We start from the raw sequence: 19523 nt of genomic DNA, 5'->3' as shown, positions 1-19523 counted from the left end.
TTAGGCATTAACCTTTAATCATGTTAAATTAAATATAAATGCCATAATGAATAATTATGAGATTGCCAGAATTTTCATTTACAATATAATGCTTTGTGAGGATTGGAAATGTGTCTGAAGGTCTAAGTCGCTATTCACTCGATCGTTTGCACATCATTTAGTATACACATACTATTCACCAAGTTCCTTGCTGACTGGAACAAGGGGGAAGCTAGTTTTCTAAAGAGGAACAGACTGGAATAGTTGTCCATGGAGGGCTGGGGGGCAATGTACTAGCTTAATGCTGTGAAAAATGTCGTTTTCCCAGGCTCCGGTGTTGGCCGCCTCCGTGAACAGCGGTTAGTAGAGGGATATACGGGGCAGCAATTCTTAGTTCTCCTTACCTCTCCTTCACCCACCTCTGCATCAGGTCCCAGGAAGGGGCTCCGTGCTGGACTGTCCTGTCCGTCAGGCCTTTGGCAGGATAGGAAGCAGAAAAGACCCTGGGGAAAATACCGAACTTGCAAAACTGAGAAACGTACACACACCATACCCAGAACGTCCTCATCCCCCTCCTCCTCCTCTCCACTCCCCTACCCCCTCTCCCAGGACCAGAGGAGCCCTGGTAGTATAATGGGTTACGAGTTAGGCTACTAATCGAAAGGTCAGCAGTTTGAAACCACCAGCTGCTCATGGGGAGAAAGAGGCTTTCTCCTCTCGTTAAAGAGTTACAGCCGCAGAAACCCACAGGACCGGTTCTACCTTGTCCTGCAGGGGCACCATGAGTCGGACGCAACTTGATGGCAGTGAACTCCGAGCTAAGTTCATTTTAACCCTGGCTCAGCTAAGCATGAAAAGCCACCGACCAGAACAGGATGACGAGTGCCCAGCTGGCAGGGGTATCTTGCATGGTGGACAGCGTGGTTGCTGACCTGTGCTCAGCACAGCCCAGGGCTGCCTTTGGTAAACTCTGAGAGGACATCGGCATTCTGGAGCACCTGACTGGTAGTTAGCACCAGGCGCAGGCCTGCTGGGACTCAGCCCTACGCTCCAGGAACCAAGGGTGGTCTGACAAATGGACGGCTCCACTATTTGAAAAGTAAGCGAGAGCTTGGATATATACCCTTGTTGATCCTCTGTCCTTGGCCGGTGTGTTTAGCATTCCACTAGGGAGACTAAATCTTTGCAGTCATTCCACAAGTGACGCTGGCGCCCAGGGCAGAAATATGTGCAGTAATCTTTTCCAAGCCTCATGGACTTAAGTATTCTTCTACCCCAGTAGAACCTGAGAATTCCAAAAGGAAATGGCTTACTGGTGCCCAGCAAGGGGATGATAATGACTTTGCGGTAGTAGGGAGGTGGGGAGTGGGCAGGACTGAAGAACCAAGCCCTTGCAAGAAAATTTCACGTCTCTATTTTGTGCAGAATTTGTGGTGAAGGCAAAGGTATTTGGGCCGCTAAGAGAAACCTTGGTGGTGTAGTAGATGACACAAGTTGGGCTGCCAACCACAAGGTCCGCGGTTTGAAACCACCAGCTGCCCCGAGGGAGAAAGATGAGGCTTTCTACTCCCATTGTCTCAGAAACCCACAAAGGCAGTTCCACCCTGTCCTGTAGGGTCGTGCTCTGAGTCGGAATGGACTTGATAGCAGCGCGTTTGGTTTGGGAAGTGCCGGCAGTTCCTGGGTTACTTCCAAAGGCACTCCATCCTGACGCTTCCTTTCAGTTGAATTTGCTCATAAGTCGGCGCACCTAGATGTTAAGTTAAATATTTCTTCTAGTACTTAATGCTGTGTGTACTGCCCGCCTCTATATGCATAGAAAGCATTGAAGAAGCACTTCTATATGCACTGAGCCCTCGTCAGCACAGTAATATTGTCGTAACCATAGTTCTCTGAGGTGCCTTTCTTTAAGGGTCATAGAATCCATTTGTGATTATGGACCATTGCGCGTGTGCAGCAGAATGTCAAGACGCTAGGCTTTAGGGAGTCAGTTCACAACTCTGGGACGAACATCAGGCAGACCCCACGATAAGCGTTCGTGGCCCAGGGACTATCTGTATAGGAAATTCCATGGCTGCAGTCTCTTCAGTGCCCGTGAAAGCCAGCTTTTCGGTAAATGAATCCGAGGGTGTAAATGACTCCATTGCATTGGCCACCAAGCCACTGCCAGCGAGTCAGTTCCCTAGGGGTCACGGCAGAGCAGCCCCTTGGGGTTTCCGAGACCCTGAATCTTTATGGGAGCAGGCAGCCCAGCACTCACTCCCTGCCATTGAGTCAACTCCATTCACCGCAGCGACTGTATAGGAGAGGTACAACTGGACATTTGGGATTCTGAGACTCTTCCTGGAAGTAAAAAGCCTCCTCTTTCTCCCACGGAACGGCTGGTGGGTCCCAACATCAGACCTGGACATTTCCAGCCAGCATAACCACCGTTCCATCAGAACCTCCTGACTTGGCCTACCAACTTCACGTAACTGACCCAGATACTGTCCTGGTCATTGGGCCACCCACTATGTTAGAATCACGCGTGCAGCGGCTGCAGCGGCACCTACTAAGCTTCCCGTTAAATAAAGGCCGACCCCACAGACCTCCCCCAGACTCTTCTTATGTGCATCTCTCGTCATTAACGGAGGCTGAGGGTGAAAGGGGTTCGTGTTCCTAAAGAGGGGCAGCCTCTTACAGCCCGCGGGTCGGTTCCCCCAGCCCACCAGGTCGTCTTCTGGCCGTGTGGAGCTGACAGACTCGGGATTGACATTCACTCTGGCTACTAGCTGACCTGGTGATCCTGAGAAAGTTCCGCGGCTTCTCCAACTTTTACTGTCCTCCCTGGAAAACAACGCCGGCCCGTGTCTTTCTTTGCAGAAGCATTGAGAGGCTCTCAGGAGAAAAGACCCCGGGAGTGGTTCATGGCCTATGGAACACCCTCAGAGTTCCACCTGGGGGAAAATCCACAGGGCACCTTAAGTTCCCGGGCACTGTCTCCCTGCCACCTTGTCATCCAGGGGCAGTGCTAGGGGTGCTAAGCCCAGGGCGCCTTCCATCCCCTCCGCCAGATGCGGCCCTCCTCGGACCTAATCAAAGGATGAGATGCCACTAGAGTTTCACCCTGAGCCCGTGGCTTCCCACAGCCTTCCCTGCCCTGTCTGGATGCTCACGTCCGGACAGAGCCGCCACAGAGGGGCCTCCAGAGGCTGGTCTGCCAGGGAAGGGGGGGCGGCTGGCTTCCGGGGTGCCTCGGAACCTGAGCCAGCGCGTACCCGTTCGCCTGGTTTGAGGGGTGACGCGTCGTCTTGTGTCTCGCAGACCCCGTGCCGGCTCTGGACCTCGGGCAGCAGCTCCAGCTCAAGGTGCAGCGCCTGCATGATATTGAGACGGAGAACCTGAAGCTCAGGGAGACTCTGGAGGAGTACAACAAGGAGTTTGCCGAAGTGAAGAACCAAGGTGCGTGGAAGACCGACCGTGCTTGGCTTGACTCGGCTTTTCTCTCCTCTCTTTGAATTGCCTGTCCCGCACTGTTGGGACTGGCTCTAATGGTAGCAGACGTCATCCAGGCAGGGTGGGGCAGGAATCCTCAGGGTCGTTAAAGCGAGGTGGTAATAATGTCCCGCCCTTCCCCCCTCCCAGCAACTCTACTGGGTTGGGTTTTACGACGGGATGATGGGATCCTTGTTAGACACTTCCTGTGTCATCACATGCTCAGCTGTGTCTTTCAGGGCCCGGGTGCGCTGCCTCGGGGCAACACCTGTCAGCCAGCCAGCGCAGGATCAGAGGGTCACATACAGTAAGCCACTTAATCACCACTGCCCCTCTGCCAGGGCCCGGGACGCATCTCAGGCTTACGCACTGCAATTTCCTTGTCAGAGCCGCTTCTGCGTTACTGACTTCTAATGAGAGCGCGGCCGTCAGGGCAGAGGGCGCCTGGCTCTTCCCGGCAGGGCAGGGAAAAGAAAGCCTTCTGACATTCACCACCACCCCCCTCTCCCCCACCCAAAGTGACAGCCTGAGCTTCTCCAGCAGCTCCTGGGACAAGCAGAGCCTGCTTGTGTATGCAGAGGGGGAGGGGCATGGGGAAGGAGATGCCAAGGGAGGCAGGCCACTTGGCCAACTGCCCCTTCCTTCCAAGTGGCCTTTCACACCATCTGCCTCTTGGGGATCTCCTAAGTAGCCAGTGAAGGTCTTGCAAACCCCCTCTGGGCTTTGAGGACATTGGGGACAGTCTTGACAGGAGGAGACCTTGTCCACGGAAAGGGTCCAGGAAGAGGCTGCAGTGTGTCCTGGGACTCAAGCTACAGAGACCCCTCCTCGGGGTCTCTGAGTTGTGGGGCAGCACCCTAGGACCCCCTTCCCCAGGGTCCCGGAGCTCTTTACAGGCCAGCAGATCCTCCTTGTTGGAGTCGGGGCACAGATGAAGATGAACTGGGGAGCCAGAGTGGGCTCTGACCCACTCAGCCCTTCAGGTTCACATCGAGTGGGCATGCCTTGGGACCAGCAGGGGCAGCTGAGCCCTCCTTGACAGCCACGAGCAGGATTTTCTCAGCTGGGATGGGTCCTAGAAGAGGGCCTCCTCCCCCCAGTGAGTCCTTTCTTGACAGAGGCCCCCACGTTCTGACCAGAGGCTGGGGAGCAGCACACCCCACTCCGGTGGAGCTCGCACAGACCCTGCCTGCGGGCTCTGGCTTTGGACGGCCCCACTCTTTGTCTTCTGTGGAGTGATTTTGCTTCATTGAGTGGATGGTGCTGGGCGGGGTGTGAACTCCAACGTTGGCACGGGGCCAGCCTGAGGTGTAGATGTCCGTACCCGCCCCCCAAGAGCCTCCTCCTCCTTCAAATGAAAGACAACCAAAGACCCTGGAGGCCTAGCGCCCCAGTCTGCGTCCCTGCACTGCCTCTGCCGCCTCTGTATGACCTTGGGCAAATTGTCTCCTCTCCTCGCCAGCCTCCTGTTCTAGGGGATGGGTCTCAGAGTTCCCACAGCTGCAGGCACGGGCCAGTCCCACTTCTGACAGGTGCAGACCTGGCCAGCTCTGTTGTCACTAGAGCCTGGAGCCTTCTTGTCACCAGCCCTGTCTGGGCCTCACCCTAACCTGCCAGGCTCGGCTCCTGGGTTCATTCCTGCCTCAGCCGTGCCCTGAGCGCCCGCCTGTGCCAGCTGCTGGGAACTGGGGGAAGCTCAGTCTCTGCCTCCTCGGAGATGGCTACTTGGGCACAGGTATGTTTCCCTAGAGGCTGGGCTCAGCGCTGATATGGGCTGAAAGCCATCCTGGTCTAGGGCCAGCCCTGAGTCTCTGGGGTAGGTCCCTTCGCTCTTCTTGTCTGCATCTGCTTAGCCTTTCTGGGCCTCCTAACAGGCCCTTGTCCAGGAGCAACTGAGCCTGCTGCCGAGCCCTGTCCCACCCCCTCACCCACCCAGGTTCTCGTGCACCACCTGCAGGGTGCTCACCCATCCTTGGGGGCATCCTGCTGGGTGCGATGCGATTCTCCCCCAGGCGAGCCTGGCTTTCTTTGCCGGGTCTTTGTGTTCATGTTAGCCGGGCCAGAGGGCGCCTCAGCACCAAGCTGCCGATGGCGGCTTCCAGCTGGCTACACGGAGGAGACACACGCTCTGTCTGCTTCGCCCGCACAGTGCTGTCGTCACCTGTGAAGCATCCACAGCCTGCAAAGTCTGGAGCCTCCACCTGACTCGGGGGTCTGCGGCCCCGAAACATGCATTCCGTTATGGACTGCTTTCTGTGTAAGAAAGTACTTAAACCCGCACTAAAACTTTATTAATCTTCCTCAGTATGGGGCTCATTTAAGACTCATCAATACGATGATATTATAGCTGAACATTGATTTTTTTTTTTCATTTTTCCCCGCTTTAAGTTGTCTTGGAGAAACCATAGCTCTTCTTCCCAGCAAACCCCATTGATCCGTCTCAGTCCAAACGTTTAAAGTTCAATTTAACATTTAGGGAGTAAAAGGTCTCCAAAGGGACTCGTAACCATTGATTTTGTGTCAGGCTTGAAGTGCTAAAGTTTAAAACATACCAATCCTCCTAGGCTGTGAGAGCCTCGTGTCTCCAGCCACATGGGATTGTCCTTCTGACTGCAGTCTGGATATATAAATATATATAATTTTCCCCCTCTCTCCCTTTCTGCCTTTCTTTGTGCAGAGGTTACGATAAAAGCACTTAAAGAGAAAATCCGAGACTATGAACAGACTCTGAAGAACCAAGCAGAGACGATAGCTCTGGAAAAGGAACAAAAGTTACAAAATGACTTTGCAGAAAAAGAGAGGTGAGCCTGCCGCCCGGTGAGCCTGGGGTCCCGCCACACTTAACACTGCTCTGAGACTGTCACTCTTCACGGGAGTTGAAAGCCTCATCTTTCTCCCTCAGAGTGGCTAGTGGTTTCAAACTGCCGACCTTGCAGTTAGCAGCCCACCATGTAATCGCTATGCCTAAGACTTCATACTAGAAGATCGTCTTTCCCAGGGATCGCAGGAATAAACCCAGACTATGAGCAAAAATCCTAGCATTAGACAAAATCCAGTTTGGGGGAAATGTCAAACCAGGTGTCACGGAGTGGTGCCAACTCATAGTGGCCACAGGTGGACTGGAGCCACACTGCTCTCCGTAAGGTCGCCATTGATGGTGTTCGAAAGTGGGTCATCACACCTTGCTCTGGATAGACCTGAGCCTCCAATAGCCACCAGTACCACCTACCTCCCGGGACTCTTCCTTCTTCCCGTGAGCAGGCCTATGCACAGTAAATGCATGAGTGCCAACAGTCTTGAAATACGACCGGGAGGATTCAGTGTAGTATTAAGGTGACTTCTCACATTAGGTAAAAGGATGAATTAAAATGAAAAACTATGAATAACTGGCTACTGGGGGTAGGGAAGGACACAGTGAAGTGACATCTTTCCTTCTTGCGCTACACCACTAAAAGGGAGATGGGTGTGAGATTGAAGTATCAGTAATTCAACTCGATTCAGCCTGCACACATACGTGGGTCAGTGTTGGCGTGGGTGGGGGAGGGGGGGCATCTGTCTAAGCAGAAAGCCGAGGTTGCAGAAACAAATGTTACAACAGACTCGGAAACAGCATAGTTGAAGCCAGGGCTAGAAATGTTTATAACCTGGATGGCTGAGGGCTACTTCTCTTACTATGCAAAGAGCTCTTATAAATTCATAAGGAAAATACAACTCTACCCCATCCCCAAAAAAGAAAGAAAATGGACACAGGAGATGAGCAGGAGAAGTACTCAGTTGTGGTCGTTTTACTTTAAATAGACTACTGTTTCAAATCATTGTAGGGGGCTTGGACAGCTCTCATCACAATCCATGCATCCCTTGGGTCAAGCACAGTTGTCCCTAGGTTGCCATCATCCTGTTCAAAACATGTGCCTGCGACTCTGTTGTACTTCTCTGTAGGACTACATGCGGGAGCCCGGGGCACATGTGGTCTGGGCCTCAGCGAGGGCAAATGGTGGTGGTTCGCATCCACCTGGCGTGCCTCGGAAGAAAGGCCTGGCAAAGGGCTTTGGTAAAGCTGCCATGCAGGCCAACCCTGTGGGGGAGTTCTGCTCTGTCCCCCTCAAGGTGGCCAGCCCTTGACGGGACTGTGATCTTAGACTTTGTTCCCTCAGTGTCCTCAAGAGTGCAGGCCTGCCGATCCGGGTCCACTGTTGCTGGGAGTTTAAGATGAGGAGGTGTTTCTGTAGGGCGGTTGCTTCAGCCCGGCTTGAGAGGAGCCAAGCATGTTCTTGCCTTTTGGTTTTCTAGCCCCCAAATATTGGCACCTTTTATTGTAACAATTGACGCTGTCTTCTCAGGCCGCCTGTTGACGTTTTCTGTTCCGTTTTTTTCACCATTTATTATTATTTTAAACTCACCATTTACTTTTAGCTTTTCTCTGCTCAGGAGCAAGTTCCAGCATCTCTTCCGACATGCATTTTGGTTTTTTCTGTCTCCTTTCTTATTGGCTTCTGTTGTATGATGATGTCTTTGATGTCGTCCCAGAAGCCACCTGGTCTTTCGTGTGCAGTGTGTCAGATCCCTGTTTGCGACGGTCTCTAACTTCAGGTGGAATGCAGTCGAGGCCATACTGGCTCGTGTGCACTTGGCTGCATTTCTAAGGCTCGGCCGTGCATGGAGGCACTGGGTGGTCTGTCTTCTAGTCGCCCCCTGCGGGGCCTTGCTTCTGGCTGGTGCTATTTGTTGAACCTCTCCATTGCCTCTCTGCCCAGATGTAGCCTAGTGGATTCCTTATTCCATGCAGGGCAGTCCGTGTGTATAATCGAGGCTTAGGTCATTGGAGAAAGTTATTCGCAGTGAATAAGTGGTTGCTTTTGCAGAATTCTCTCGTGATTCCTGTGTCACCCAGGCCCTATTTCCTAACTGCGAGTCCATTTTCATTTCCAGCGTTTGCATTCCAATCACCAGGACTTAGCGATGCCTCTCGGTTGCATGTCGGACCCATTTCCGGCCGCAGAGGGGGCAGGGTTCCTTTCATTTGACCCTCATTGCCTTTAGTGGGCTCTGCCTCCATTGGGATAATAGTCGTTTCATCTGCCTTCCCTGTTGCCCTGACACAGGCGGCATGGCACTTCAGCGTGCTTCTTTTTGACTTTAATGGGCCACCGTCCTTTTCAAGTTGCTGTTCCCAGCAGAGTAAGCCGTAGGTTTGGCAACTTCACTGTGTCCTGTAGCCATCCACTTCAGGGTACTACGGCCTAGAATGTGGATCTTCTGCATTCTTTCTTTTTTTTCCTTTTTTGGTGTGTGTGGAGGGAGGGGGGCAACTTTCCGCCTTCCTAGGTTCATACTTTGCTCGTTCTGATGATGAATGGCAGTTTGCAGCTGTCCCTCTCCTTTGGAGCTGTGCCACGTCAGCACATGAGCGTCTACGAGGCCATGCTCGTCATGAACGTGCACTTGACCTGGCCCTCCCCAGACACGTGTTGAGTGCTTTCCAACCTAGAGGGCTCACCCAGCCCTACCGTCAGAGCACGGTCCTGCCGCGGCGGCTCCTACGGGATTCAGGGAGTCGTGCTTCCTTTCCACTCTGCCTTAGCAGGAAGCTCTCCTGGAACCTGCCCACCCAGGCAATCCTTCGGGTATTTGAACTAGCGGAGGCGGAGGTTCCAGCACCACAGGAGCACACGGGCACCACAGGCCGGACAACAAACTGAGAGATGAGTGAGGATGGATGGGTGGTCTCAGGGCCTTTTTTAAAATTAATTTTATTTATTGATTTATTTTTAATCATTTTATTGGGGGCTCATACAACTCTTATCACAATCGATACCTTCATCCATGGTGTCATGCACATTTGTACATTTGTTGCCATCATCATTCTCAAAATATCTGCTTTCTACTTGAGCCCTTGGTATCAGCTCCTCATTTTCCCCTCCCTCTCCACCCCCCACATCAGAAACCCTTGATAATTTATAGATTATTATTATTATGTCATGTCTTACACTGTCCGACATCTCCCTTCACCCACTTTTCTGTTGTCCCCAGGAAGGGGGTTTTTTATAAATCCTTGTGATCAGTTCTCCCTTTCTACCCCACCTTCCTTCCACCCTCCCAGTATCGCCACTCTCACCACTGGTCCTGAGGGGTTCATCCATCCTGGACTCCCTGTGTTTCCAGTTCTTATCTGTACCAGTGCTCATCCTCTGGTCTAGCCGGATTTGTAAGGTAGAATTGGGATCATGATAGTGGGCAGTGGGGCAGGGGGGGGGGGGTGTCTGGAGGTGGAGCATTAAAGAACTAGAAGAAAGTTGTATGTTTTATCGTTGCTACACTGCACCCTGATTGGCTCATATTCTCCCCGAGACCCTTCTGTAAGGGGATGTCCAGTTGCCTACAGATGGGCTTTGGGTCACCACTCTGCACTCCCCCTCATTCACAATGATATGATTTTTTTGTTCTTTGATGCCTGATACCTGATCCCATCAAAAATTCATGATCACAAAGGTTGATGTGCTTCTTTCATGTGGGCTTTGGTGCTTCTGAGCTAGATGGCCGCTTGTTTATCTTCAAGTCTTTAAGACTCCAGATGTGATATCTTTTGTTAGCCGGGCACCATCCTCTTTCTTCGCCACATTTGCTTATGCACCCGGTGAGCATCATGGAGTGCCAGTTTAATAGAATAAAGTGTTCTTGCATTGAGGGGGGGGGTCTCGCGGGCTTTTTATTACACTCTGGTGGTGGTGTGGGGTAAGCACTGGGCTGCTGGCCCCAAGGTCAGCAATTCAAACCCACCAGTCGTTCAGAAGGAGAAGGATGAGGCTGTTGTGGATCCAGGAAGGGTCACACTCTCAGAAACCCTTGGGTTTATAATATGTTAGACATTTCCATCAGATATGAAGGCACTATGTCTAACGGGTAGAAATGGAGCCAAGGAAGGAAGGGCAAGGACATTTGACCCGTTAGACTCTTCTCCTGTTTGCTTTTTTAAAACTCCGACCATCGGCTTTCCTCTGTAGAATACATGAGAGTGTTAGTAATGCTTTTCTGTGTTGTTGTTAGTTGCCAAGCAGTGCACTCCAACCCCTGTCCTTGAAATGCTTAACCTAAACAGTTGTCTGCTTTTGACTTCTCTGTATTCCCAGGTTTGGGACTCTCTGGCATATGCTATCATCATACCCTGTACAAATAATAAAACTTATTTTTAGAGATTTTCTGCAGATTAGGAGGAAAGGCATGCTAATTATTGACCAGGGAATTCATGTCGAGATCAGGGGAAATCTAAGTCTGTGGAATGCAGTTGAGAACATTCCGAATCTCCCCATTAGGTATTGCAGTTGCATTTGCATTCCATTATAACGGAGCGGGAACAGCTGTCACATCTATTTAGTACATCCTTTATTCCAACAAACTCCTTCATTGTGTCAGCAAAATGTAAATGCATCATTCTGTGTGGACCGACTTCAGGAAACAATGAGTGCGTGATGATGGGTTGTTTGTGTGGGTTTGTTTTTGTTTTGTTTTGCATCTTCTTTTGGTTTTCTTTCTTCATCTCCGGCAGTGGCAGCCCAGTTGCATCTAGGGTAAGCTTCCACACAGATTGCCACATGTCGAGCCCTCCCCGCTGCCCTCTTCACGTTATGCCAGCTGTGGCAACCAAGCCAGGCCGTTCCGGACGAGGAAGAAGCCTCGCCGTGCACGTGGCACTCCAAGGGAGAGCGGGTGGCAGCTGCCTGTGGGTGGCCAGTGATGCTGGCTGACCACTGTCCCTCAGAAGTACCAGACGTCTCAGCCGGTAAACGAGGTGACCGATCTGGCCGCGTTCTCTCTTTTCAGGAAGCTGCAGGAGACACAGCTGTGCACCACCTCGAAGCTGGAGGAAGCAGAACACAAGCTCCAGACTCTGCAAACAGGTCTGATGTTGGTCATCCCCGCCGAGCTGACCGAGGGAAGGCTAGAGGGAGAGGAGTCTGGCCGTCTGTCCCTGGCCCTCAGACTCCCATGGGGACCCCAGGGCTCACTGCTGAGTGTACATACTGGTGCACATGCGTGCACTCGCGGCTGCCCAAGACCCCCAGTCGCCTCCTTGCCACTGTCATTGAGAATGCGAACCCCCTCGCCGTCCTTTCCACGCCCCATCGTTCCTTCTGCTCTTTAGCCACCAAGCACATGGAACGCTTCACATCGCCAAGGGCTAGCACTTCCTTTCAAGCAATGGTAGGAGAAAGCAGGATTCCCAAAGTGATGGTTAAGGAGGGCTGAGAAGAGCGGGCTGGAAAGTAGAAAGAATATCCAAAAAGATTATGCTGCCATTTTCTGTTTCTGGAAACTTCTTTTCTGGTGGTAGGGCCATTGGGGTGGGGAGGGGTGGGATGGCTCAGGGAGGCCAAATGTCTACTGACAGGACAACGGCCCTCCCCCTTTTGACTCCCCCAGTGGCAATACAAGGGGCAGAGTGGGAGAAATGAGTCCCCTATGGAACAGACAGTGAGTAAGGGCCAGAAAGGATGAAAATCTCTCCTGCCACCAAGCAGTAACCACCAGCAGACACTCCGGGGGAAGAGCAGGCAAAGGGTATGAACTGGCTTCTTGCCAAAGAAATCGCAAATGCCTGGTACATATCTGAACAAGGTTGAAACTGATCAAGAGGCAGGGAGATATGAAAGGGTTGTTTTGCCTAGCAGATGGTCAGAAACATTTGAATTGCCGGTATCTGGTGTTAGATAGAGTGAAGGCAGAGAGTCCTACGCGGGGGCGGGGGTGCTCAGTTTAATTGTATGAGCTCTCCACCCCCGTAGCTTCAGCCCTCAATGTCCAGGAGCACACAGCACAGGCTTGACTTGTGTGGGCTGGAACAGAAGGGTGGGGGAGCAAGACTCAGTGTGTATAGTCCGCCATTTATGGGAAAAGAGTGCATGTGCCACCGTGTATGTAGCTCTATGTTTTGAAGCGAAGCTTCGGGGGCTGAATTATTCCCAGGGGTTGGTAATCCCTGAGGAGGGTCATGGGAGATGAGGCTGCAGGGAGTGCCCTCTTGTCACCTTTGACTCTCATGAAATGAAAAATGCACAGTGTGATTTTCTTTTTTTCTTTCTAATTGATTTAAACCATTTGTAGTTTAGATCCTGATTTTATGTCCCCTACTTGCAGCCCTGGAGAAAACTCGAACAGAATTATTTGACCTGAAAACCAAATATGATGAAGAAACTACTGCAAAGTAAGTCCCTGGTTGTTTGCCTCGTCGCTGTGTGTTTGGTTGGGTCTCACCTGGTGTTGCTAATCCATAAAAGATGTGCCCTCCGTTCACCCAGCTACCTGTCTTCCCGGGGGGAGGGGGGCCTTGCACTGCTTCGAGGGGTGTTGCTTTGTTGCCGAGAGGAGGTAATGCCAAAGTCTGACAGCCAGCTCGAGCACACTCTGCCGAGAAGGATATCCAAGGGACACTGGTCTCTCTGATGACTGTGAGCTACCCTGTCTCTTTGCTTAGAAAGGTGGGGAAGAAAGGGCCCCTAAGTGAGCTGGAATTGAGTGGTTTGGGCCACTTTGAACCAGACAGTCATACAGTCTCCTGTGCTGGGAACGACCCTGAAGAGGATCCGTGTCACATTCAACATCCACAAGGAGCATCTCAAGCTCTATCCTGAAGGGCAGAGATGTCCGCGATAGGATTTTGTTCAAACACGTGCAAGGGAGGCCACGTGGCCTGGCTATTATTCAAATTTATGCACCAAGCAATAATGGCAAAGATGGAAAAATTGAAGATTTTTACCAATTTCTACAGTCTGAAGTTGATGAAACATGCAATCAAGAGGCATTGATAATTACTGGTGATTGGAACACGGAAGTGGGAAACAAAGAAAGATCACTATTGGAAAATGTGGCCTTGGTGATAGAAATGGCACCAGAGACATGAGCACAACCAGTGACGTGCATCAGAGCCACCTTTTGTCAACAACATGAACCACAACTATGCACATGGGCATCCTCGGATGGCATCCACAGGCATTGACTGCGCCTGTGGAAGGGGGCTAAGGAAATAGCCCCTTAGTAGTCATCCATGAGAACCGACTGAATAACAGATCATCAAACTCTCTTATGCAAGATGAGCTTGAAGCTGACGAGAATTCAGACAAGTCCATGAGAGCTAAAGTATGACCTTAAGCAAATCTCATCTGAATTTAGAGACCACCTCAAGAATTGATGTCCTGCCTCGGACACAACAGGCTGAAGACTAGACAGATTGCAAGACCACATGAAGGACCTCACAGATGAGCGAACGTGAGCAGAGGAGCTGATGACAGGAAAGAGCTGGCCAGAAAACTTCAAAGAGCAGCTAGCTCAAGAAGGCACAGTAACACAACAAAATGTGCCCACGTCAGTCGTTAGACCAAAAGAGAAGAGCACAGTTAGCTTTTCTCAAGCCAAAGGGGCCGGGGGCGGGGGGTATACAGGCTTGAGTTGCAATATTGAAGGACACAAGGTTGGAAGGTGGGAGCTTGGAGGAACATGAAAGGAGTGCCCAGTCATTGTGCAAGAAGAATTGGTTAACATTCAGCCACTGCAGGAGGCAGCATGTGGTCCAGCACCAGGGCTAGTGAAGGAGGACGTTCAGACTCGTAATGAACAAAGGCACTGATGGAAAACCAAGCTTCAGGAAGTGACAGGCTACCGAGATGTTTCAAAGTGGATTCAACACTCATCTATACCAAGAAATTTGAGAGACAAGTTATGATGAACCCGCCAACTACAAGTTACGGTGGAATCAGCCAACTCACATTTTGTCTAGTTTTCAGTCTGTTGTGTCTGAGGCAGGACATCAATTCTTGAGGTGGTCTCTAAATTCAGATGGGATTTGCCTAAGGTCATACTTTAGCTCTCATGGACTTGTCTGAATTCTCATCAGCTTCAACTTAATCTTGCATAAGAGCACTTGATGGTCTGTTATTCAGTCAGTTCTCATGGATGACTATTGAGACTATTTCCTTAGTTGCCTTTCACAGGTGCAATCAATGTGATGCCTGTGAATGCCATCCATGCATAGTTGTGCATGCCCATAATTGTGCCCAAGAGATCCATATTCATGTCCATTCCAAAGAAAGGAGATAAGGGTGGAAGGAGGGTGGAGTAGAAAGGGGGAACCGATTACAAGGACCTACATATAACCTCCTCCCTGAGGGACGGGCAACAGTAAAGTAGGTTAAGGGAGATGTCAGACAGTAAGATATGACAAAATAATAATAAGCTATAAATTATCAAGGGTTCATGAGGAAGGGGGAGCGGGGAGGGAGAGGGAAAAATGAGCTGATACCAAGGGCCCAAGTAGAAAGCAAATGTTTTGAAGATGATGATGGCAACAAATGAGCTTGACACAATGAATGTATGTTTGGATTCTGATAAGAGTTGTATGAGCCCCTGGTAAAATAAAATGATTAAATTTTTTTTTAAAAAGGAGATAAACGAGAGTACAGAAATTATTGACCAATATCACTAGTATCGAGTGCAAGTAGCAGTTTGTTGAAGATAAACCAAAACGCTTGCAGCAATACATGAAACGGGAACTGGTGAGAGATTCCAGCTAGTGTGGAATGAGGACCTCATTGCTGCGTCAGGGGAACCTTGCCTGAAAGCAGAGAATGTCAGAAAGAGACGGCCTGTGTTTTATTGAGGATCACCCAAAAATTATGGATCAGAATGGGAAGAATGAAAATTCCAGATCACTTAACTGTCCTCACGTGGAACCCATGCATAGACCAAGAGGCCATTGTTCCAGCAGAACAAAGGGAAAGCGCATGATTTAAAATCCTAAAAGATATGCATCAGGGTTATATCGTTTCATCGTGTTATTCAGTCTGCCTGTTGGGCAAATCACCCATGAAGCTGGGCTGTACAAAAGAAGAGGCTGGCCTCCACGAGTGGAAGAAGGCTCACGAACAGCCTTTAATGTCACATGACACACCCTGCCCGCTGAAAGCGGCGAGTCCCGGAAGCACTTACTGGTGGAGAACAGTGACGTCAGTCTCCAGCGTGGGTGGCAGCTCAGCCTGCAGGGGAAAAGCAAGGGAAACAAAGTGTTTGAAGTGTTAAAAAGCTGTGGCTTTGGGGACATCTTAACACATGCAAAATGTGGACAATAAATAAATAAGGAAGGTGGAGGAATTGATGCATTTGAATCAGGGTCCTGGGGGAAGAATATTGCATATTCTAGGGACTGCCGGAAGCACCACAAATGTGTCTTGGAAGTACAGCCAGAATGCTCCCTACCTGCAAGGATGGCACGACGTCATCTCACGCACCTTTGACATGACGGTGAGAGGAGCCAGTCCTCGGAGAAGGATGCCATTCCTGGTAAAGTAGAATACCGGCAGAAGACAGGAAGGATCCACAGGGTGGCTGTCACAATGGGCTCCGACCTGGGACCGATGGTGGGGAGGAACAGGACCAGGCGGGTCTCCTTCTGTGGTCATAGCATGGGGTTACTATGAGTCAGAACCACCTGACAGCGCTCCACACAGCAGCAGCCCCCAGGGACCACTGAGTGCACTCCCACAGCCTGTCCACCCACATCCCTCAGATGTAGCCCCGCAGAAACCACACCCACTGCCCACATGAAAGCATCCTCTCCTTAACACATCTCAGTGGGCAGCTGGCTTCTCTCTTTCTGCCCGTGAGTCACCTCTGTTTGCGTGTTGTTTCTGTTTGGAGTGTGTTCTACAAAGCAGGTTGGCAGGAAATTGAATTTTCACATCATGATATTTTAAGCTGATATTTGGCGTTCCATTTGGTGGGGCTTTTGGGGTTCTTTCTAACCATAAATGGTTTGTGACATTTCATCCCTAAAATCATTTGATCTGAGGTCCCCGTGCAAAGTCCTTGATCTGCCCACTCCTTTATAAGATCACCGTACCTGTTGGCATGAGTCATACTACTCCGGTGGTAATCTATGTGTACTCGATTGTTTTTATTAGTTTGTGTCTTTGATCAGCCTTTTCCTTATTAAACCACATGCTTTCTCAGAGGCTTTGGGTAGAGATACAGTTTATATATCTCCAATTAACCCAAGTGGGCTTTATTTAAAAGAAATAAACAAAGAGGCTTCTAAGCCAGCCTCTTTCACACTGTGAGTCACTCTTGAGAAACGAGTGGCCACCTGCTAGCTGTCCAAGAAGACAGGCAGTAAACCACACTGCCGGAGCAGGACGCTGCCACGTGGCGACGTGATGTATTGTTCTGTGACTTTTGTTTCCACTTGGCCCAGTTCAACATGTCGCTCGCACGTACAACCCTCCCCAAAAGCCACGTTCGGAGAATGTCCTCGGAGCGTCCCCCACTCTTCCCCTCACCAGGAGTTAGCATCTCCTGTCACACAGGGAGGTGTTGGCCATAGACAGCCTGCCTGGGTGGAAAAGCGACCACTCACAGCATCGTTCAGGGCTGGCAGCAGAGTGTGCTGCTTGTCACGGTGGCCTGCAGGCCGGTTCATTTCTGGTCCGTGGTTTGCATTGGGAATTTCATGATTTCTCGTGGGGGTTGTACATTGAAGGGCTTTATTTGGGATAAGAATGGGGTGGGGGCGTTAAGGAAACAATGGAAGGGTGCGCTGTTGGAGGGAGAACTGAAGGTCTAGACAAGTAACATTGTTCTGCACTAACTTGCATCTTCTCTAGGCCGGGGCAGAATTGCCTTGCCACTGGCCAGGCCCATGCTGGCGGGCTGGTCCCTTTGCTCAGCTAGAGTCCTGCCGAACAGCAAAGCTCTCCACCTGTTGGCCCCGCCCCCCAGTCATAGCTCCCCACATGGGATCAGAGCCTGCCTCTCTGGGAGACAGTGGTGACTTCCAGTCTTAAGTGGCTTTCGACTTACTGTTGGTAGACTCTTCGATTCCGGGGCTGCAGCCTCGGCAGCTGGCCCGATCACCACACAGGTTCCAGGATTGGGCCCCACAGGCCTGGGGCTGGTCACTGTGCCCCTGCAGACCTGCTGCAGACCTTTGACACCGTCGCCGCCCCAGGAGCACCAGTGCTCGTGGCATGGAGTGGCACAGCATGTTTCTGCATGATCCTGCCTGGCCTCTCAGGACGATTTGAGGCCAAAGTGATCTTGTCACGGGATCTAAGAAGGGGTCACAAGTCCACATGTGACTTGCTGGACTTGCTTCAGCGAAGGCAGCAGTGGGAACGAGACTGCTACCTGCTCTCCCCGGGGCTTTGGTTGTTGCTCCTCTGGCTGCAAGGCACCAGGCGCTCGGAGTGGTCCCTCCCCTGACATCACGCTGCCCTCTCAGGAGGCCCAAGTCATGGGAACAGGAAGTACCCACTTTGCCATAGTATTGCTGGGAGGCGGGGCATGGGGCTGTGCATGTCTGCGTGGAGCGAGAGGCTTCCTGAGCAAGTGATAGGTGCTGCAGGATGGCGGCTGGCCCACTCATGCAGCAGACGGTCTGAGAGGCCTCTGGGGCCTCACTCTATGCTGGCTCGCCCTGTCTGTCCCTGCTCTCTGTGGGAGTTCCCAGATGCATGGGGAGAAAAGCCATTGTGATCCAGTGCAGTAGAGGGGCTTGGGGACTGAGCCATCAGAAAGGATGGGTTCTTTCTTAGGCCAAGGTCCCTGGAAGGACCAATGAGGAGAATCCCGGAAGGGAACCCTGTAGATCTAGAACCCAAGAGGTGGGTTGCTTGGAGCCCAGGAGAGTGGAAAAGGCCAAGAAGGTACCAACAAGCCCGACCTTCCCCTCCTCCTTCCCCCTACCAAGTATCCCATGGCCAAGCCCAGGGGAAGCTAGAGGGGTATCTGGGGTAGTTAGTTGATTGTGCCAACCTGGCCGATAAACACATGGGTTCTTTGAAGGGCGGAGGGATAAAAGGACTCAGTGAGCCTCGCCTTTCCAGTTCTTAGGTCTCTTGCTTTGTGATGGTCAGACCAGGGTGTAGCTGCCTTAGCCAGTTCCCTGCTTCAGCTGGCAAGGCTCACTTCCTTCAAGACATCCCTGAGGAGAAGCTGCATGGACCTATCCCGATACATCCCTGGGTACTGGAGCAGCTGTGTGGAGACCCCTCCCAGCACTGAGATGCTTACATGTTCACTGATTCGGCTTTCCTCCTGAAGTTGGCATTATAGTGTGTGTTTTGTGAGATGGAGGAGGACTTTGTGGATTGGTGTTGGACATATGGGTTAATGTTGGACTTGTGGGCTTGGGCAGCACTGGGCTGGGATGTTTTCTTGATGCGCACTTACCCTTGATATAAAACTCTCTCTTATACATGAGTTTAAGTGGATTTGTTTTTCTAAAGTACCCAGACTAACACAGCGCCCCCAGGGCAAGAGCAGCTAGAGCAAGGGGGACAGGGAGAAGGAAGGATAAATGGAAGTCCTCTAACACAGGACAGTCCAGATGAGGCAGAAGGAAGAACTTCCTGGAAGACTTCCTGGAGGAGGCAGCACTCCAGTGCTACTGGTGGAGGTGCCCCAGGGCGCAGTGAAATCTCAGTCGAGGACCCTTGATCATCTGGCCAGGGGTTGCAGGGGCCATGGTGGGCACACTGCCTAGATCAGGAATGGACGGAAGGCTTCCCAGCCTGGTCCCCAAGGAAGCACGCCACGCAAAGCTGTGGGAAAGGACTGAGATCGTAATTGCTGCTTGCTTTCCATTTCCGTCTCGGAGATCGCATCTGAAGCGCCCGCCTCCGCAGCCCCTTTTCCATTGTCAGGGAAAGGTTTGTCACAATACCATCTGCTCCGGGCCCGGCATCTGGACAGACGTTTTATTAGCGGAGACATCTTTTCATTAATACGAAGGAATATAAGCCCCCAGGGGGCAAACCTTTTCACAAATGGGCTTAGAAGGTTTCGGAGCCGCGCCTTTTCCCTCTGTGAAGGGAAGGATTCTGGGGGACTATCTATTGGCAGAGCGCAGCAGGCCGGAGTTGAGGAGGATAGGCCTTGGAGTGATTCTGACAGCTCGCTTTTCTTCCTGTCCGATGAATGGGGTGGCACATCTTCGTCTTCAGGCCCCTGGGGGGTTGGAAAGAGCAAGGCGATGTTGGGGGTACGGCACCCAGCTCAGTGAGTGCCATGGTCGCTGTCAGTAAAGA

At 51.4% G+C, this 19523-nt stretch overlaps 1 protein-coding gene across 9 annotated transcripts in view; it reads left to right on the top strand.

Moving 5' to 3' along the window:
• Positions 1-19523, top strand: part of CUX1 (cut like homeobox 1) — a 382248-nt gene that overhangs the window by 240903 nt on the left and 121822 nt on the right. For all 9 annotated transcript variants that reach the window (XM_075564912.1, XM_075564911.1, XM_075564909.1 and 6 more), the window contains exons 5-8: positions 3283-3420; positions 6131-6254; positions 11272-11348; positions 12586-12652. In XM_075564912.1, the coding sequence (XP_075421027.1) occupies positions 3283-3420; positions 6131-6254; positions 11272-11348; positions 12586-12652 (406 nt within the window). The remainder of the gene's footprint in view (positions 1-3282; positions 3421-6130; positions 6255-11271; positions 11349-12585; positions 12653-19523) is intronic.

This window comes from Tenrec ecaudatus, chromosome 12, assembly GCF_050624435.1.
Source record: "Tenrec ecaudatus isolate mTenEca1 chromosome 12, mTenEca1.hap1, whole genome shotgun sequence".
Classification (NCBI taxonomy): Eukaryota; Metazoa; Chordata; class Mammalia; order Afrosoricida; family Tenrecidae; genus Tenrec; species Tenrec ecaudatus.
This window is presented reverse-complemented; position numbering and strand designations above follow the sequence as displayed.